The sequence below is a fragment of the Alosa alosa genome, chromosome 2, assembly GCF_017589495.1.
Source record: "Alosa alosa isolate M-15738 ecotype Scorff River chromosome 2, AALO_Geno_1.1, whole genome shotgun sequence".
NCBI lineage: Eukaryota > Metazoa > Chordata > Actinopteri > Clupeiformes > Clupeidae > Alosa > Alosa alosa.
Genome location: NC_063190.1, coordinates 3473915 through 3492068, shown reverse-complemented (window position 1 = coordinate 3492068; position 18154 = coordinate 3473915). Strand labels below are relative to the sequence as shown.

The 18154-nt window shown below is 40.0% G+C and overlaps 1 protein-coding gene across 1 annotated transcript in view; it reads left to right on the top strand.

Annotated features, from left to right (window-relative positions):
* The first annotated feature begins 14498 nt into the window (after nucleotides 1-14498).
* The window catches only part of tmem132e (transmembrane protein 132E), a 162399-nt gene continuing 158743 nt past the window's right edge, over nucleotides 14499-18154 (top strand). The window contains exon 1 of the mRNA XM_048237405.1: nucleotides 14499-15789. Within this exon, the coding sequence (XP_048093362.1) occupies nucleotides 15729-15789 (61 nt within the window). The 5' untranslated portion in view covers nucleotides 14499-15728. The remainder of the gene's footprint in view (nucleotides 15790-18154) is intronic.

The window sequence follows — 18154 nt, the reverse complement described above, 5'->3', positions numbered from 1 at the left end:
GTACTCACAAATACATAATGCAAGTACAATGATAGTACCTGATAGTACATGTTGTTACACAGGTTGTACCACTGTACCTAATTAGGTAAGTACACTGTAACAGCGACACATTAAAATAAAGTGTTACCGACTTAACAAAAACACACACACACACACACACACACAGAGAATCTCAGCATAGCAGCTGGTCGTTTCCACAAATAGTTTGTAAAAGATTGAAACTCCATTAGTACTCCATTCACTGAAATATCCCAGTGATACCATGAGCTGTCAACAGAAGAGCTTTGAGGACTTTGGAGAATTGCTAAGATCTGAACATATACCATAAGTTTGGTATTCCAATAACAAAAACATTGTATGCATGATAAAACAGGAGGATCAGCACTAGGTTGCAATGTGAACTAATTTAAACTTCACAATGAGTTTGGCGAATTAATGTACAAGCATAATCCGCCCATAAAACTGGAACCACCGCGTAGGTTTACAATTATCTGAAAGTTTATTGATGTTGTAAAGAGCGCATCCCAATAGGAAATTCAACCAAGCAGAGGTATAACACCAAGATGGAGTTAACTCACTAGATAGATACTTTGATCTCACTGATGACTGTGAGTCTGAGTATGTGCAGGCAAAAGGATTTAGTCTGACATGCAAGTTTACACACTGCGCTGATGAAGTGTGTCTGAGAATGAACTTGCCAAGCACCAAGAGAAAAATAAGCCCTTCTATATACAACCAAGTTTGACAGCTTAAAGCATCTTCATAATGATGTTTACAAGAATCCACATTGAAGCTATGTTTCTAAAAGTGGCCTTTATCTGATTAATTGATTTGTTTGTGTGCCTTTATCTTCATGTCATAAAAGTCAAACTCAAGGTCAAATTAATGTTCTACTTTTCCCCAAATTTGTATTAGAGTGAATGGAATGTAAGTATGAATAAATCGAAAATGGAAAAAATGTCTTTGCCAAATAAAGCACAAAGTTCATGGATATGATCATACTGTAGTACTAAGTAATAACTTTGAGCACTATCTACTGGCCATCACCTTTTCTCTGCTCAAATTTATCCTGTACATTCCATCATGTACTATTCAATTGTAGCTCTATTCAAGACTTCTAATTGGTTTCCTTTGTCTCCACCCTCAGCTGCAATAGTTTCTATACATGGGTAAGGTGCGAAGTTGTTTTGGTTGAGAGGGGGTTATATTAATTAACACCCCATGATATGAATAACACTCCATGGTCTCAAATGTACTTGTAATGCCCTTACAATACATATTTATAATGAACTGGGCTTAAGATATGCATTGCCATCTGAAATGCTTCAGTTTTTTTGCAGAGGGGACTTGCATGTGGATAATGAATCTGACGCAATGCCAATGGATTTCAGAAATCTTCTCCCTGGCTCCTTGCTGAGCCAATTCACAGTGAGCTACATATTTTCGACCTGGCAGTGCCACGAACCACCATATGTCCTTTGGGCTATTGAATCCAACCATGTCTTTCTCTAATTTGCAGAGTATATAAGGTTCCATGGAGAGCCTAATCAAACAAGAAAATTACAGGAAGCACAAAACAATGAGCAAAAAAATGGAAATGAAATCATCTGCAGACAGAAAATCACCCATACTGTCCTTTACGATGCTACTAATAATAAGAGCCAGATTTTCTCTTCCTGGGTGTTGCTGGAGCAGCCAATGAGACCCTTGGCCATCGTCATCTGATTCAGAGTCAGTGGGAAGTGAGTGAGGAATTATGCATGGTTCCAGATGTTAAGGAGACGGAATAATGAGGTGGCTGGGGGTACTCCGTTCCGCGCCTCTCCTCTCCTCTCCTCTGCTCTCCTCTCCTCTCCTCTCTGTTCCTCTCATCTCCGTTCCTCTCCTCTCCTCTCCTCTCTGTTCCTCTCCTCTCCGTTCCTCTCTCCTCTCTGTTCCTCTCCTCTCTGTTCCTCTCCTCTCCGTTCCTCTCCTCTCCTCTCTGTTCCTCTCCTCTCCGTTCCTCTCCTCTCCTCTCTGTTCCTCTCCTCTCCTCTCCTCTGCTCTCCCTCTTCTCTCCTCTCCTCTCGTCTCCGCTCTGCTGTCAGTAGAGGCACTCAGCCATGTGTGCCTCTACCATTAGCCGCAGTGCACAGTTTAAGAGTGCGGTTTGGAGTGAGCGCTTGAGGAGGGGAAAATTAGCGGTAAATCAGAGTCAGAAGCCGGCCCGTCTGCCAGTCCCTTTAAAGAAGTGTGGAAGAGCGTGTCAGAGAAAAAATACTGGGGTAAATGAGAGAGGAAAACATTGCACACTGTATCTTACATCCTTCATGTATCATAGCAATTAGACACAGCCTAGGGGTCTGACCAGAGACTATGCCTAATTGGACCGTCATGGATAAACCATCCAGTCAATGTTGTAAATATCATTATCATGGTTTTCAATTTTACTTAAAGGAGAATTCCGGTGTGATATTGACCTAAAGTGTATTGAAACATGATACCGAGTGTGAACGGATGTCTCATAGCCCATCTCGGCTTGTCCCCTGCACTCCAAAATCTGGCGCTAGTTAGCCGATGCTACCAACAGCTTTTTCAATAGTGGTGCCCGGCATCCGGGCTAACCATGCAAATAAATCACTGTTTTACACCCATTTACGAGGCTCAATGTATCTCCACACTTCATTGGTAGACTTCTGAGGGCCAGTGACATTTAAAACGAGACATTGAGAACTTTGAAAAAGCACTGGTAGTTTACTTACAAGATGATTTATACAGACAGTATCTTCCACGAAGTTTAGCGTTTGCAGCCATCTTGAATTTAGTCACGATAAGTGACGAAGTAAGAATGAAGAGGTATGATAAGGGATCAGATTCCAAAAATAATTCAGTGGAAATGCATGGATTCCAGTTTCTACCAGTAGCAGCACCTTATCATACCTGTTCATTCTTACTCGTCGATTGACTTATCGTGACTAAATTCAAGATGGCTGCAAACGCTAAACTTCGTGAAGATACTGTCTGTATAAATCTTCTTGTAAGTAAACTACCAGTGCTTTTTCAAAGTTCTCAATGTCTCGTTTTTAAATGTCAGGGCCCTCGGAAGTCTACCAATGAAGTGTGGAGATACATTGAGCCTCAAGTAAATGGATGTAAAACAGTGATTTATTTGCATGGCTAGCCGATGCGAAGCAGCACTATTGAAAAAAGCTGTTGGTAGCATCGGCTAACTAGCGCCAGATTTTGGAGTGCAGGGGACAAGCCGAGATGGGCTGTGAGACATACGTTCACACTCGGTATCATGTTTCAATACACTTTAGGTCAATATCACACCGGAATTCTCCTTTAAGATACTTACTGTAGTTATAGTCAAATATATGTGATGAGGACTTATCGTTGGAAATTATAGTCCAATATATGTGATGAGGATTTATCGTTGAAAATCATGAGCAAAAACTAATGCACCTAAGCACTCATATGAGACATTGTTTTTTTGTTGTTTTTAGAGGGTGTAGGCACAGTATACTGGCACACACAAACACATGTGTGCTGGCTCCTACACCAGAAATGTAACCCAAGCAGCAGACTATACAGCTTTCTGGAGCAAGGAACTGAGCTGTGAAGCTTTGATACAGTATTTCATCTGACCGGCACAAGGCATATCTTCACAGAGTGGCTCAGTACAGTGGAATGTGGTATGAAAAAAAAAGTCTTTGAAAACACATTAATCAAGTACTGCTGCATACATATAACTTATCAAAGAGGAAACGGGCAAGAAATGTGCATGCTACATGATGCATGAAACATGAGCTCACAGATCTACTCTGGCTTCCTGTGCAAGATACACATAGATGCGGTAATGGGCCACCCCCACCCCAACCCCCCAGGTCAAAATGGTCTGTGGGGCAGAGTGTAGATACAGCAAATTATTCACCAGTGAGCAAAGTATGGTAAGACATATGATTTGAATGATTAGCGTAACTGGAGATTACAGTGTCTGCATGGGGTTTGTGGTGATCATCTAACGGTGCTTCCCCATGAAGAAAACAGTGCAAATTGCATTTATGTGACTGTGAAACCAAAATGTCATATCAACCTCCCAAGTTGATGTGAGACTTGGTTGAGAATGAAGGACTTACTGGTGTTTGCCACTGTGTTGACTGGAGATATTAACCAGTTTGCATGGCCTCAATGAGACTGTGTTCTCAGCTGGAGGTGACAGGCAGTAGACATAGTATTCTCCTGTGGGTATCTACACACACACACACACACACCATGCAGCCATATCAAAGGTGATAATTTGCTTAAGTCCAGAGTAAAAAGTCCAAATGAATCTAAAGCAAAGAAATAGTTGTCTGTAAATGTATCAGCAAATAAAGTGTTAATTTCCCCTCCCTCGAATAAACTGGTGATATGATGGCAATTCGCTAACATCCAAAGTGAGTTTGCCTTTCAAAAACCCCAGATAATTATTTTGTTGGTGTGTTCATAGTTAAGCACAAGACATCATGATGAGGAAATAGAAACTTAGAAACTTACCTTCTGCACTGACAACAACTGTCATCTTAGCTGTCAAAGATTTGACTGACAGGCTGTCACAGCCAGAAACAGCAGACCTAGATCATATGAGGGCAGCAAGTGCAATAAAGCCCAGAGAGACTCATCATCCCCTGTCATGAGAACAATGTGAATTGAAAGTGCAACTTCTCATCAGCATCTATTATTGTCATAACAAAACTATGATAGGTGATTGGAGCCTCTAACAGTGAAATATTCCCTGCAATACAGAGTAACGTCAGGCTAAGTCTGATCAAATATCAGACTGCTGTTCTTCCTCTTGTTTGGCTGCATATCCATTGACCTGTAGTGGCAGAGCTGGTATTTTGAGTGGAGAACAAAATCTGCATAATGAAAACAAATGTCTTAGGGTCTTTTTTGAAAGCAGTAGCAAGGAGTTTAGGTCTAAAACTAGCAAGTTATCTTCACTTCCTTCAATTCATAACTTCAACTTTGACTCTTGCATTTGCAAGAGCTCTGACATAGTTGATAGTCTTCTTGTGTTTGACTGGCTAAAATGCACTATTCAGAGTGGTGCAACACTCAATAACCACCATTTTCTATGATCATATCTGAGTATGTAGTGCGTACGCCTTATGCAATACTATGCTATTGGTATTATATGTTTGTCTTGTGCAATAGTGAAGCAGCATGGTGCGGTTATCTGTTGCAGGTGATTTTTGCCATACTGACTTAGGTCTACTACTGTGTCTTGTCTCAGTCTGTGTCTATCGACTTCTTCTCTGTTTTTATTCTCACTTGTTTCCACATTGTTTATGTAAACTACCATGATGGCATTTCTCTCCATATCCCTAGTGTTTTTCTTATCTCCATGTCTGTCGTCCCTACCCTGCCTTTTCTTTTCTCTCTGTGTGTATGCGTATGTGTTTGTTCCGACCTGTCTGCACCGTCTCTGCATCTTTGTATGCCGTAAAGGTTAAATAAAACACAAATAGAATATCAGTACAAACTTCAGTTTCTAAACACACTTCTAAACATTATCTCTGTTGTATACACGAGTGGTATACCATAGATCCAGTCAACCCTTTGTTCTCCTCTCCATTGTATCAGAAACATTGATGGCGGCTACAGTGATGTCGCTCTTTAATTTCATTTTCTTTTTTTGGCATGAGCAACTTGGGAGAATCAAATAACTGTATCAGATTTCCAGAAGCAGCAGCATAATTGACCTAATCATATGTGTTCTTCCCATTCAACATATCAAATTGTAGGACATCATTTGATCTCTTCAGCAGCACCTGACACAGTCACTTTGTGTTAGGCACTTCTCACTGGTCCGTTTCATTCAGCAGTCTATGAGCCACATCTATTTGTTTAGCAGACACATTTATCAAGTCCACAAATAGTAGATATTTCTCTTAGTGTATGTGGTGCCTGGGAGTTGAACCCATGACCTCAGAGCAGTCTGCATTTTCCTCTACCAGCTGAGCACACATGAATACATTTATTTATGTTCAAGCCCTTTGTGGTGATCAGAACAGAGTCTGACATTTTGATCCACTGTTCAAATGTGGAACTTGGTGGAGCGTCAATACATGTTCATGCTCATGTTATTTTTAAAATAAACTACGTTGAGAACTGAGGAGCTGTTTTTAACCACTCGTAACAGAGGCTAGTCTCAATTCGGCTTTTGGTTTTGCAGGAACCTTTGAGTTGGTGCATTTCAAACTGACGCACGGTTTTTGAAACAGCATAAGTGATCCCCTCTGTAGTCTCCTACCACAACCTCCAGAGAACTGGTAAAGGAATGTTCATAAAATTTTTATCACACGTCTGTAAGTCGCTTGTGTATTGCATGCAACATGTCCTTGTTCTTGCCTTCATGTATAAATGCTTTTCATTAATCTCCCCATTATGACTGGTTTAATTTATCGGTGCTTTAATAAAATAAATTATAAAGCATAGTGCTCATGATTTGCCCTATCTAATGTAATAACCTAGCTGCAAAACTTGTTAGGCTTTGTATTGAGGGCATTCATCAAATAAAAAAATATATCTTGTAGGTGTGACAAAGAAAGACAAGTTAATAACTATAATGCAAAACAACATCTAATTGTAAATCGGAGATCCAATAATAAACCAAATCCTCGGTGAACTGTTTGATTAATATTTGTTATGTATCAATATGGTGTTACTGTACAGATGCATTTGCTATACTGATGATGGTACAGTCACAGTGGATGTGATGGCATCTGTCATCACCTGCCAGCTTTGGCAACTGGCCACACCACAGCAACCGACCAGCTCAGGACCATGGAGAGTGACTGTCAATACTTGCACACAGACATCCTTCAAGCACACTGACACAAGGCAGTCTCAAAAACTACCCCTGCAATCTTCAATGATCTTCTGTAGGCGCAACCATTTTCATGCTGTCCTTCAACTCAGGAGGAACAGCAGGGCAAAAGCTCTCTGGTTGTCTCCAGGGTAAGAACTCTGTTTTCTCCCCCCATACAGATTCAGAGCTTAGGCCCTCTTTAAAGGCCGATGAATAACCCCACCATCCTCCTCAGGCAAAAAAAGTCCATTTCACATTTCACTCACATAGACCATTGTTACAGTATACTGGGCTCCTCTGCACCTCTACAATAAGTTCAAACTGATCCTTCGGATATAGTACAGTCAGTTGGATTCTGAGTGTAACCAGGATGCCAGAGCAAAGCAATCCAAGGGTGTACGTTTACAGTTTCTATTCAGACTGCCCTGCCAGAGAAAAGAGAGCTGGTGATGCAGAAAAGCAGGGAGAAGGTTGCTGATTGGAAGCTCTGCTGACAGTGCCGGACAGATCTATCCAGGAAGAGGGAAACGACAAACAGCACTGGCCAGTCAGAAATTCATTTTTTAAAGCCTACTGTGGACACACAGGTGGTACTGAGATGAGTGAAAGCTGATTTTGAGTGAAAGCTGATTTTGAGTGTTGTCAGTCAGCATTCTGGTGGTTGGCTGGCTTGGCTGGCAAGCATGCTTGTGGTGACTCCATATACGAGCAATCATTTTACCCAAGAGCGACCATTGCACACAGTGGGCCTCCCTGTTTCAATATACTGCAGTTTCCACACTTGACCCCCTCCGCGACTCTCAGCGAGTTCTCCCTGTAGAGTGGAGCTCACTCGGCTGAAGAGCGAGAGAGGCTGGTGTGGCTGGGGCCAGGAGAGTTGTCATTATGATTAAATGGTTCACTATCCTGATCGCTGAGGGCACACCGCTGGAGAATGATGACCAATGATCTCATGGCACCCGCTGCAGATTGCAAGGCCCCTCGCGGACCTACTAGTAGAGCAGCTTTGGAGATCTTTGCCTCCGGGGCGAAGCATTTATTGTCATAGTTAAGGCCACTTGATGTATGGCCAGGGCACAACATATTGTGTCTTATTTGGCTTAAAAGATAAGGACTGTAAGTAAGTAGATAGGTATGTGCACATGTCAATGTGTGCCTCTTGCCTTATATGCCTTCGATACGTCTGTATGTGTAGACTTGTTATGATTAAATGGTTGTGAGAGCTATGAGGTTGCCTGGGGAACACAGGCGTGAAGTGATGCTTGGCATGTCACAGAGCAGACAGTTGTCATTAATCTCAGGGATAGGACGGGATCTATTGTGTCTGTGCCATATCTACCGGTATGTATGTGTTATGCATGGACTTGCGTTACGCATTCAAGAGAACCACATAACCCAGTTAAAATCATGTTGAAACACCACTGCAAATATTTCATCCATACAGCAGCATGCAGTGTCATTCACACATACTCAAACAGTAGAGAGAGATAGTATTAACCAGAAAAGAGTCCAAATACGACCCATGGCTTAAATAAGAAAGTCCAATGTTGCAATGAGGGTGACACTGCGTATGGATTAGTCATAATGTATCACTACTGAGCAAAACCAGCTGAGGTGGAAGCGGCTCCAGTTTGCCTCTTGTTGATATATGATGGAATTGGCCAATTTGTTGAACTATTGTAAAGCTAGAGGAGATTGGGAATTATTTAGACATTTGGCATTCAAGAAACATTATACCAAATATATTATTGATAAAGCCAGAAAGTAATTGCCCAGGAAATACATTTATCACCAGTGTAAGACACTTTCTATGAAAATGTTGTTTGTTATTCAAAATAAAAGACGCTAATAAAATGTTCAATTACTGCATGTCACTTCTCTAAAGCCAGCTAATTCATATTACTAACAGATTTTTTGCAGCATTCTTGCAAGGTTAGGCCTAAATAACTCACAGCAAAATATATACTTTTATCATCAAAGGAGAACAGTGATGCATTATTGAATTGCCTGCGGTATCAACATTCAACAAACTGCTTCTTCCTGGTCAGTCAATAACTTCCTGCTTCATGTATGCATGTGTGTGTGTCTACGTGTGTGCGTAGGTGTGTTTGTGTATGTGTGTGTGTGTGCATGTGATGGTAAATATAATCTGACATTGATGTTTTCAAGATATAAAAGACCAAAAAAAGACTATAGCTTGATATTAAAGTGTAATGCCTTTGGCAATGCAGCTACAGGTGGCTACCATAAGTGCCATATAGGACCCTCCATTCAGGCACTCTGTGGAGATGACTCTGGGCACAGATCAGACCACTGGTCTCTCAGATGCCATACATCCAAGATGATCTGTTTATTTATTTATTGCAAATAAGAACAAAGTGGCCCACATTAAAAATGTAAACTAGAAACTATGGATGTTATAGCACATCAATTGAAAGTGCCAAGAGCTATCCTGTAAGTTCAAGGGGCTAGTCAGAAACAGTTGACAAATATTTTCACCACAACATAGGAAATACTGTGTACTGAGTAAATGTAAAATATGATGCAATCTAGTATATACTACTACTGTATACTCAGCACAGCACAACACACATCTAGCACAAATGAACAAAAATATGTTGCAATATATTGGAAAATAATCAGAAGCAAACATTACACCTGAACAGGCACTGCTGGAAAGGTGAAACGTGTGTGTGTGTGTGTGTGCGCACGCGTGTACATGTGTACATGTACTTAAAGCCCTGGCCCAATAAATACAAAAAAGTGCACCAAGTATTCCATAAGTACCATAACATAGGTTGCACCAAGTGGATCAGTAGGTGATGTTACTTCAGAATAAAAAGTTGTAACTTGCCCTCATTCCCCGATGATCTTAACTCTGAGAACTTTCTTTTACGGAAAGAGCCTACATCACTCCACTGGGAGACAGGAATAGCATGTCATCATCCTCATCCACAAGGCTTTTATTTTTATGGATGTCATTGCGTGCAAGCACTTAAAAACCATCACAGAAGTATCTATCCAAAGATATCTTGCTCGCTCTTAAACATATTTATAGGTTCCTGACTGCCTTTGGTGTGCCAGACTTTTTGAGCCAACCCACCAGGGCATTTTGATCAGATATCTTCTACAGAACCATCTGAAGATGTTGACATGAAAATTAAATTTATCTTTTTACCACTTAATTACCATTATTCATGTTAATCTTGCATAAAAAGGTAATTTATTAGCAAGAGATTGATTGTATGTAATATAATAAGGACATATATTCATTTAAAATAAAACACTATTATATATTTTTGATATATTTTATCTTAGCTACTGTCAAAGCCAAAACTGAGTAATCTGTTCAATTATATTCTTTCATAATTTGTGTTGCAGACATACATGGGAGCACTTTCTGGACATTATTTCATGCGCGAGTTTGAAGATAAATTTAAGGAAACAGCTTATCAGACATGGCATATATGAAGTGGTGTACAATACAGAACATTGTTGTGTATATCCTTAAGAACTTCATGTTCCAAGTTAATACATGCATAAAAGGCATGGGGATAAAATACTTACAAACCATTTTCTTCCATTGACTATATATTTGCCAACCTATTTGACTAACCTAAAGAACATTACATTTATGTTTTATTTTTACTTAGTAGCTGTGGTTAAGGGTAGAAAGCAAAAAATACATCTACATTTGTACATCATTTTTACTGAATGATGATGCCTTACTAAAATTACCTTGTTGCTGTTTGGTCTCTTTAAATGTAGTGCAGTTTGGCAGACACTGCTTTCTCATGCAGCAGCTCCTCAATTCATTCCCATGACCTAACTACTAGGGCTGCACGATTTGGGGAAAATATCTAATTGCAATTTTTCTGACAGATATTGCGATTGAAACAAAAAGTAAACACACTCTCAAGCTTTAACTCTTTTAATTATTCTAAGAAAGCATGTCACAAGACGGACACGTTTCGGCCAATGCCGTCTTCAGCGTCTTACCGAGGATAAGACAAGGTGTAAACAGGTAAGATGTGACGTCAGCTAATTGAAATCTTTTTGATTTTATAATAAGTATTGGGTATCATTTGAGTTTGTGATCTTTTTCTTTTTTGTTTCTTTTCTCCACTTAGTCTTGTTCCAATTTGTCAATTAGCTGACGCCACATCTTACCTGCTTAAACAAAATAAAGGAAACGGGGAGAAAAGGAATATAACAACAGAAAAATAACATTATTGTTATACATTGCTTTGCAGCTGCATGTATCACCATGTTATGAGGACTTTAACCCTTAAGCCAGTACGGAATGTTGGAAATTGAACGTTCTGATTTTAGAACGTTCTAATGTTAGGATGTTCAAAACTCCCCTGCTGAAGTTAAGTCACTTTTAGAGGCTTTTGAGACTTCTGGTGCTGTCATTTGTTATGCAGCGTTCCTTTGACTCCTAGTCTATTCTGAAATGTTTTTGTTGCATTCATGAGCAAGCAAACAAACAAATCATATTATTTTGTAAAAGTCACTGGTTCTATCCCCTAAAAGCTGTTTGTTGTGAGTATGAAGGATATTTCTATTGTGATATGCCAAGGTTATTATGATCCCCCTACTCATTCCCTCTTGTGGTCCAACATTTTTAGAGGGTGTGATGAATGTCCCCTTTCACCAACCAGCTTTGATTAAAGCTTTTATGATGGAGGCCTATATAAACCCACTCTGCACAAGCCTTGCGGTCTGTGTGGACCAGACTTTACCTCGACCATTAATAACATTCTAATAAATGGACTCATCCTTACTTTTTTAATTGCCACAACGTTTCATATTTGATTCCAGAACCCGGATTCAAATGACCCAACTTCTGTCTGCCTGTCTGATGGCTTAAGTTAAACAAAACAAAGCTAACCATAGCTTGAGTAAGTGTCATTGTAGATCATCCTTTGAATGGAATACCAGATGACACAGAGTGTGACAAAGGAAGGTTTGAAATTTAGAAAACATCAAGATTGGAGGTTAATAATGCAGAATGCACATGCCACTGAAGGTTTCCATTATCCAAAAATCTTCAAGTGGCAACCTATTTCAGCTTTGCATCAATATATCAAACATAGAATATATCAAGACAATAATCTTTTGAAGGCAATTGTTACAGAGTGCTTTAAAGAAAATAGTTTTCTATAGATATGTTAGACTGGAATGTCCTCATTTTAAGATGCATGAAACAGACCATGGAACAAGTTGTTGGGGCACTGAACTGCAGTTAAAGCAACTCAATGTAGTTCTTTTACCTTCAAATAACAGCTTCACACTCGTATGGATGATAGTCAAAATTCAGAGAGTGCAGTCTGACATTGTCAATTGTTTGGTTTAGATTAGATTAGATTAGATTCAACTTTATTGTCATTGTGCAGAGTACAAGTACAAAGACAACAAAATGCAGTTTGTGTCTAACCAGAAGTGCAAAAAAGGAGAAAAGTGCAATGTGATAAAGTATAGACAGGTGGTGCATAGACAGGACGAGAAATATAGTTCAGTTTAGACAGTAGCATGTTTTACAGAAGGTGGTTTAGAGTAATATAAGTAAAATATAAATATGTGCAGAGTATTAGCAGTTACCTTATAAGAGCAGAATAAATATTGCTATATAATATGAACAATTAATTTGAAATTGTTGAACAATGAAATTGTTTGGTATTGTACTGTGTAAGGTTTTTTGTGGCGCATGAGTCTTTTTGTCCGTTTTAGATTAATTGGGTATCCCCTTAACGCTACATTGAGACACACTATGTTGAAAACAGACTAATAGGGGGATTCCTACATTGTCTTATCACAGCAGAATGGACAAAAACACCAATTCTACTGGTATACTCATGACTATACCGGTTCTATGAGGGAAGTAACAGACACAGTTACTTTGTTTTATGTCATAGTCCTTACTAGTAGTCTTCCCTTGACTTTTGTTTTGAAGCACAGCGAATCCAACATTCAAAGATTCTTTTCAATGTAATGAAATTAAACCAAATAATATAAATTGAACAAGTACAGGTTGTCTGTTGTTTTGATTGTCCTATGAACTTTTTCTAAATTAACAAACATCCAGTTACTTTAATACAATGACATTTCAAAAACATCAGTTGTCCTTTGAAGGGTAAACGATTAATTAGCTGTGTAACACACGGTGAGCAACAGCGGACAGAAATTAATGATGTCTCTGTCTTTAAAATAATAGCCATTTTAAAGGTGTCTGCTGACAGTAATTGATTACATTTATTCCAAGCCATTAATAATGACAACACTTTGTCATTCTTGTCATGAAATACATGGGCAAAATGTTAATACATTTGGTTTTGCATTGGATTTTTTGACCCTTTCATTATGTATTGATCTGTTTCACTGTGAGAATTGGAAACATTTCTCAACAAAACAATATTCTGCTCACAATGTCACAAACTTGTGACACATACGATACATATGATAGCCTGGTATAAAGTAATGATAACACTGTAGCAGCCAGGGTATGTCCTGTCACATGACTTTGAAATTGAAGCCTTTTTCGTTAATAAGCATACCCACCGCTTCATGCAGTGTGGATGAGAGTCATAATCTTTGGCAACATTTTGAATTGTTGATCAGTAATAACTTCAGGCTCTGCTGCACAATATTGGACAGTTGGTCACACTAACTATGGCCCACTGTATCCTCATAATCCCTCTTCAAGACAAATTGCCCAATGTCTGGTGAAGTGAAACACCTTAAGGGTTGTCCGGTTCAGATAAGGTTGCCATCCAGTGAGGGGGTGCGTAGTGTGTGAGGTGGTAAACAAATGATGGCATAGGGCAAGAGGAATAATAAGATGGATAAGCCTCTGGTGGTCTCTGATTTAGGACAAGGGATTGAGGTCAGATATCGTGAGGACGCAAGGAATTATTCACAAGCCATACAGTCTTGATCAAAAGATCCCCGAAGGACGAAGGATTGAAGGAATTAAGCATTACAGTCATCAAAATGGGTGTGGGGCTCTATTGCAGTAACCAGTAGATGTCACTGTGCAGCAGAGCCTCTGGCAGTTTAATGTGGTATTGTTTGCCGAAGTTTGGAAGAGCGGGCTTTTGAATGATGGTCCAGTATGTTCTCCCTGCCTGTATAAGGTTAATTGTACAACTTCAGAGTTGAAGTTAAGAACGTAGGCTATACGTACATCGATAAAATATGTAAATTAAAGCAAAATTGTGACTACTGTGACATTTTATTTTTTTAGAATTTGGGGCTTTAACGCACGCGAACAGACTTGCAGGGGCTGAGGAAAAAGGTGCTTCCTTATGCCCATACATCCATTTTTGTTTCATTCTCCCTCACGCGATCACTTTAGTACAACTACATTTGGTCTGTCCCTGTTTAAAGGGAAAAAGTCATGCGTAATACCTACTGAAACAAGGACCAGAAATCTGTTGTTTTTCTGATGGACAAAAATGTCTTGAACGGACTGGAGCTTTACTCAAAATTCCACTACACAAAAGCTACTATTATTATGGTAATACGTTTAACCATCATACCTAGTGTTTTATTTTCATCCGACCGGTTGGCGGATGGGGGACCGTCAGTCTATGTGATCACCGAACCACGTGACTAAGATTTGGTTGTAGCCGCTTACCACTGAGGTAGAGGAGAAGAGTGATTTCCTCTGTTCCAACAATCGGAAGGTTACCTACACTCTGTCATCGAACATTATAGAAGTACACAGGCGTTGCTGCTACGAATGCAAATTAACTTCAATTGTTTCACTCGCCAAAAGGATAGCCTGCGCTCACGCAGTCTCTTTTCTTCTGAATAGGACACTCAACAATGAAGACGAAGTACCCATGAGTTTTTTTCTCTGACTGGACTGACACAATAGGCTACAACACTCAATTAAGCGCGCCACCGCTGGTTTTAGTGGAACTTTGACGTTTCGAAACGACTTGGAGAAGATTATATCACGGAAAAAGGACGTTTAGGAGCAGAGCTAAATGCTGCGGTTTGCGGTGCGCCTGACGTTTAGCTTACTTGTAACAGACACTATTGCATTTGTGATCGAGTTGCAATGTTAACATTTTACCACCGTTTGTTTTGGTGAGATCTCACCAGAAGGAGAAGGACTTTTCGCTTCGCTGAGCGGAGGACAGTGTTTACAGATTTGCACAGTCGAAGCTTGAGTCACTCCGGCACACGCTGTGGAACCTGATCCGGTAGCCTAGTCCGCATCAGGAAGAGCGGGCGTTTTTCTTTGCCTTCTTCATGTGTTCAGACAAACCGGCACATTCTTAAACAGGCAACTCACCAGCTGGGAAAGAAGACGTGTGTTTAAGGCTAGACATTTAGCAAGAGCTACGTGTGTTACCGAAGACATCTCCCGTGCTACATTGTTTAACTTCCTAGAAGCCCTCATCTGGACATGCCACACGTATAATATTTTATCTTTCGTTGCTCTGGTATTTACTTGCAAATTTGCCTAGGAGAGTAAATTCGGATTAGCTCACTAGGCCCTGTTACATTGTGGAATTAACTAGAGGAAAGTACTCAGAGGAATAAAGCGCGTGGGAGGCTAAAGGATCTCGAATTGGACACCAGGAACTTTTCTCCTTTTGATAAGGGCGAACCTTAACGATTTCGGGTGCGCTGCGTTTGGCCGACCATAACAATCGTTTAGTTCGGCCATTATAACATTCGGAGTTGGTAATGGAATTGACTACATTTAATGAAGTTAAACATAATTTTGCCAAATTTGTTTAAACACACCATTTGTTCTCAGTGAAAGCTAATGCTCTCAAGACTGCGGAGAAACCGCCATTCCATTCATTCTGTCGGAAGGCTGTCGAAGTGACCACCACTCCTTCCATATTTTACTGGATATATTTGGATAACTACGATGTCAGTAGCACGATCTTGTAGAGGAACTGTGCTGCTTTGGCTCATGTTCATTTCAGACGGTAAGTAAAGGAAACTATGTCAAAAATACTTCCCGGCAAGTTACTACATGGAACTATTTACCCTCCCCTAGACATGCGAATTGCGTTGCACAGATTACTACTTGGTATTTTTGATGATGGATTCACTGCTGCAGTTCTTTCTTTGTACTGATTGGTTATTCTGAACACACGCACACACGCGGTCTCTCTCTCTCTCTCTCTCTCTCTCTCTCTCTCTCTCTCTCTCTCTCTCTCTCTCTCTCTCTCTCTCTCTCTCTCTCTGATCAAGAGGTAAACCCTGAATGCAGAGGAGGAACATGCTAATTTAACTCTTGGGTCGTCTTTGAGTAGCCTGTATCTACTCACTCACCACTCGATGTTGGTTCTCTAGTCTTTTTAATCTGATGCTAAATAGGCAGGTTGCCGCTGGTGAGATCATATGCGTTAAACACAGAACATGAACATGCCTGTAGACCAGACTTTGTACATCTTGATGAGGTGGTAACACAATTGTTTCATCTTCCATACAAACCAGCCACCAAATCGCTACATATTCCTAACCAGAGCAGGCTTCCATTTCAAAAATATAACACCCAATTGCACACACACACACACACAAACACACACACCTCTCATCCCATTGTACCCGATGACATGGACTAAGAAAGCACAGCTGCAAGGCAACTGTAATGCAGATCTTTCTGAATGAGGAGAGCTCCGGATGCTTTACCAGGTCCATGTGTATTCAGTAATCTGACATACTTTTAGGTATGGTAAGGAAAGGCATAATGGTTAGGGCTGGATTTAAGTGCCAAAACTTTGTAGCTGGTTGTTAGAAGTTGAAATTGTTCAGATTTACATGATTGGAACTGTGGACTCCCAAAACGAAATCCAAATATGGATTTATATGTTTTCATTTCTTCCTTCGCCTCTAAGAAAGTGGTAGATGGTTGCGTTGTGTTTTACTAATCTTTCCTCTCAGACATTTTGTTTTGCCTTAGGCAAATGACACACTTGATGAACTCTGAATTAGACTTGCTGAAAGTGTTGGAAACCTGGCTATGAAAGTCAGGTTCTGAGAAGTTTCCCTCAATGGTTTATGTTACATGCATTTGAAGTTGTAAAAGCTGCATGTTTGTGCAAGTCCATCTTTGTCATAGACAATGATTGCAGTTTGATCTCCCTTTTCATGTCACAGATCCTCCTGTACAGTGGGAAGAAGGCCAGTTTTATTCCTGTGTGCGTATGTTGCTATTGTTACAGCTCATCAAGGTGATCAATGGCTGTGCAAGAATTTCATGAAGGATTTAATGAACAAATTGTGATCACCCAGCAATAGAAGAATAGTGTCTACATTTGATTGCACTGTTCAAAAACCTTTACATTATTCAAGTGTAATTTCAGGAAGTCTGTTTATATCATATTCAGGCAACATGTAGGCCAACAACAACCAAAAGATATGCCAGATATAGATTGGAGACATTACTGGGGGGAAAACTCGTTAGGAACCAGTCTGCAGTAACATTCTCCAATCACAGACAGCTCACTAAGACAAGGTTGGCCCCTGCTAAGAAGTCTCAGCCCAAATAGTATTCATCTTTTCAGTGAGCACAATTCCTTCAGACAGTGAAAGGCTCTATTGTCTATATGCATCCTGTTGTGTTTCATCAATGACGGTGACAGACAGGGACCAGGCGAAGGATCATGGTAACAGATAAACATGGAGAAAGCACGTCTGAGAGGCACTGTGTTCCCCAGGGACGGCGTGTGACTGTTTTGTTGTGTGTGCAACCAAGTCATCTGGAAAGAAATTGCTTTTTTCCACTGTATTATTTTGCAAACAAACAAGTGGGATGCTATTATGAATCAGTCTGCATTGCTTGACTCAATAGCAAGACCTTTGTGTGCACTGATTCACATTATACACGGCTGTGTAATTATGCTTGATAGTGTTGCTAATTGAATTCTGATGAAGCCTGTATTTGACATCTCATTTTTGTCAGTTGTCAGTCTCTGTTGCTACTAGAAGTCTGGTAACATCCAATGTATGTTGTCTTTGCTGCTCTATCCTAGTGATTGTTGTGAAATGTTAGCATTTAGCCTCTCAGGATATCAACTGGTGCTTTTAGATATTGAAGATGAGGATGTGGTTTTTGCAGTTGCTGTGTCTCAGTTGTCAATTTACTAAGTGGGTATATTTCCCTGTGCCACTTCATAGCTCTGGTGCCAGTGTTTTTTGAAGTGGGAGTGTTTCAAGTGCCTATTTTATGATGGTTAGTTTGCAGGTCTTTGAAGTTAGCAACATTTCCACACTTCCATTTCATGCTGATTCCGACATCAAGTGGACCTCGCATTTAATGTTGAGTAACAATCAAAAGGAAACTGA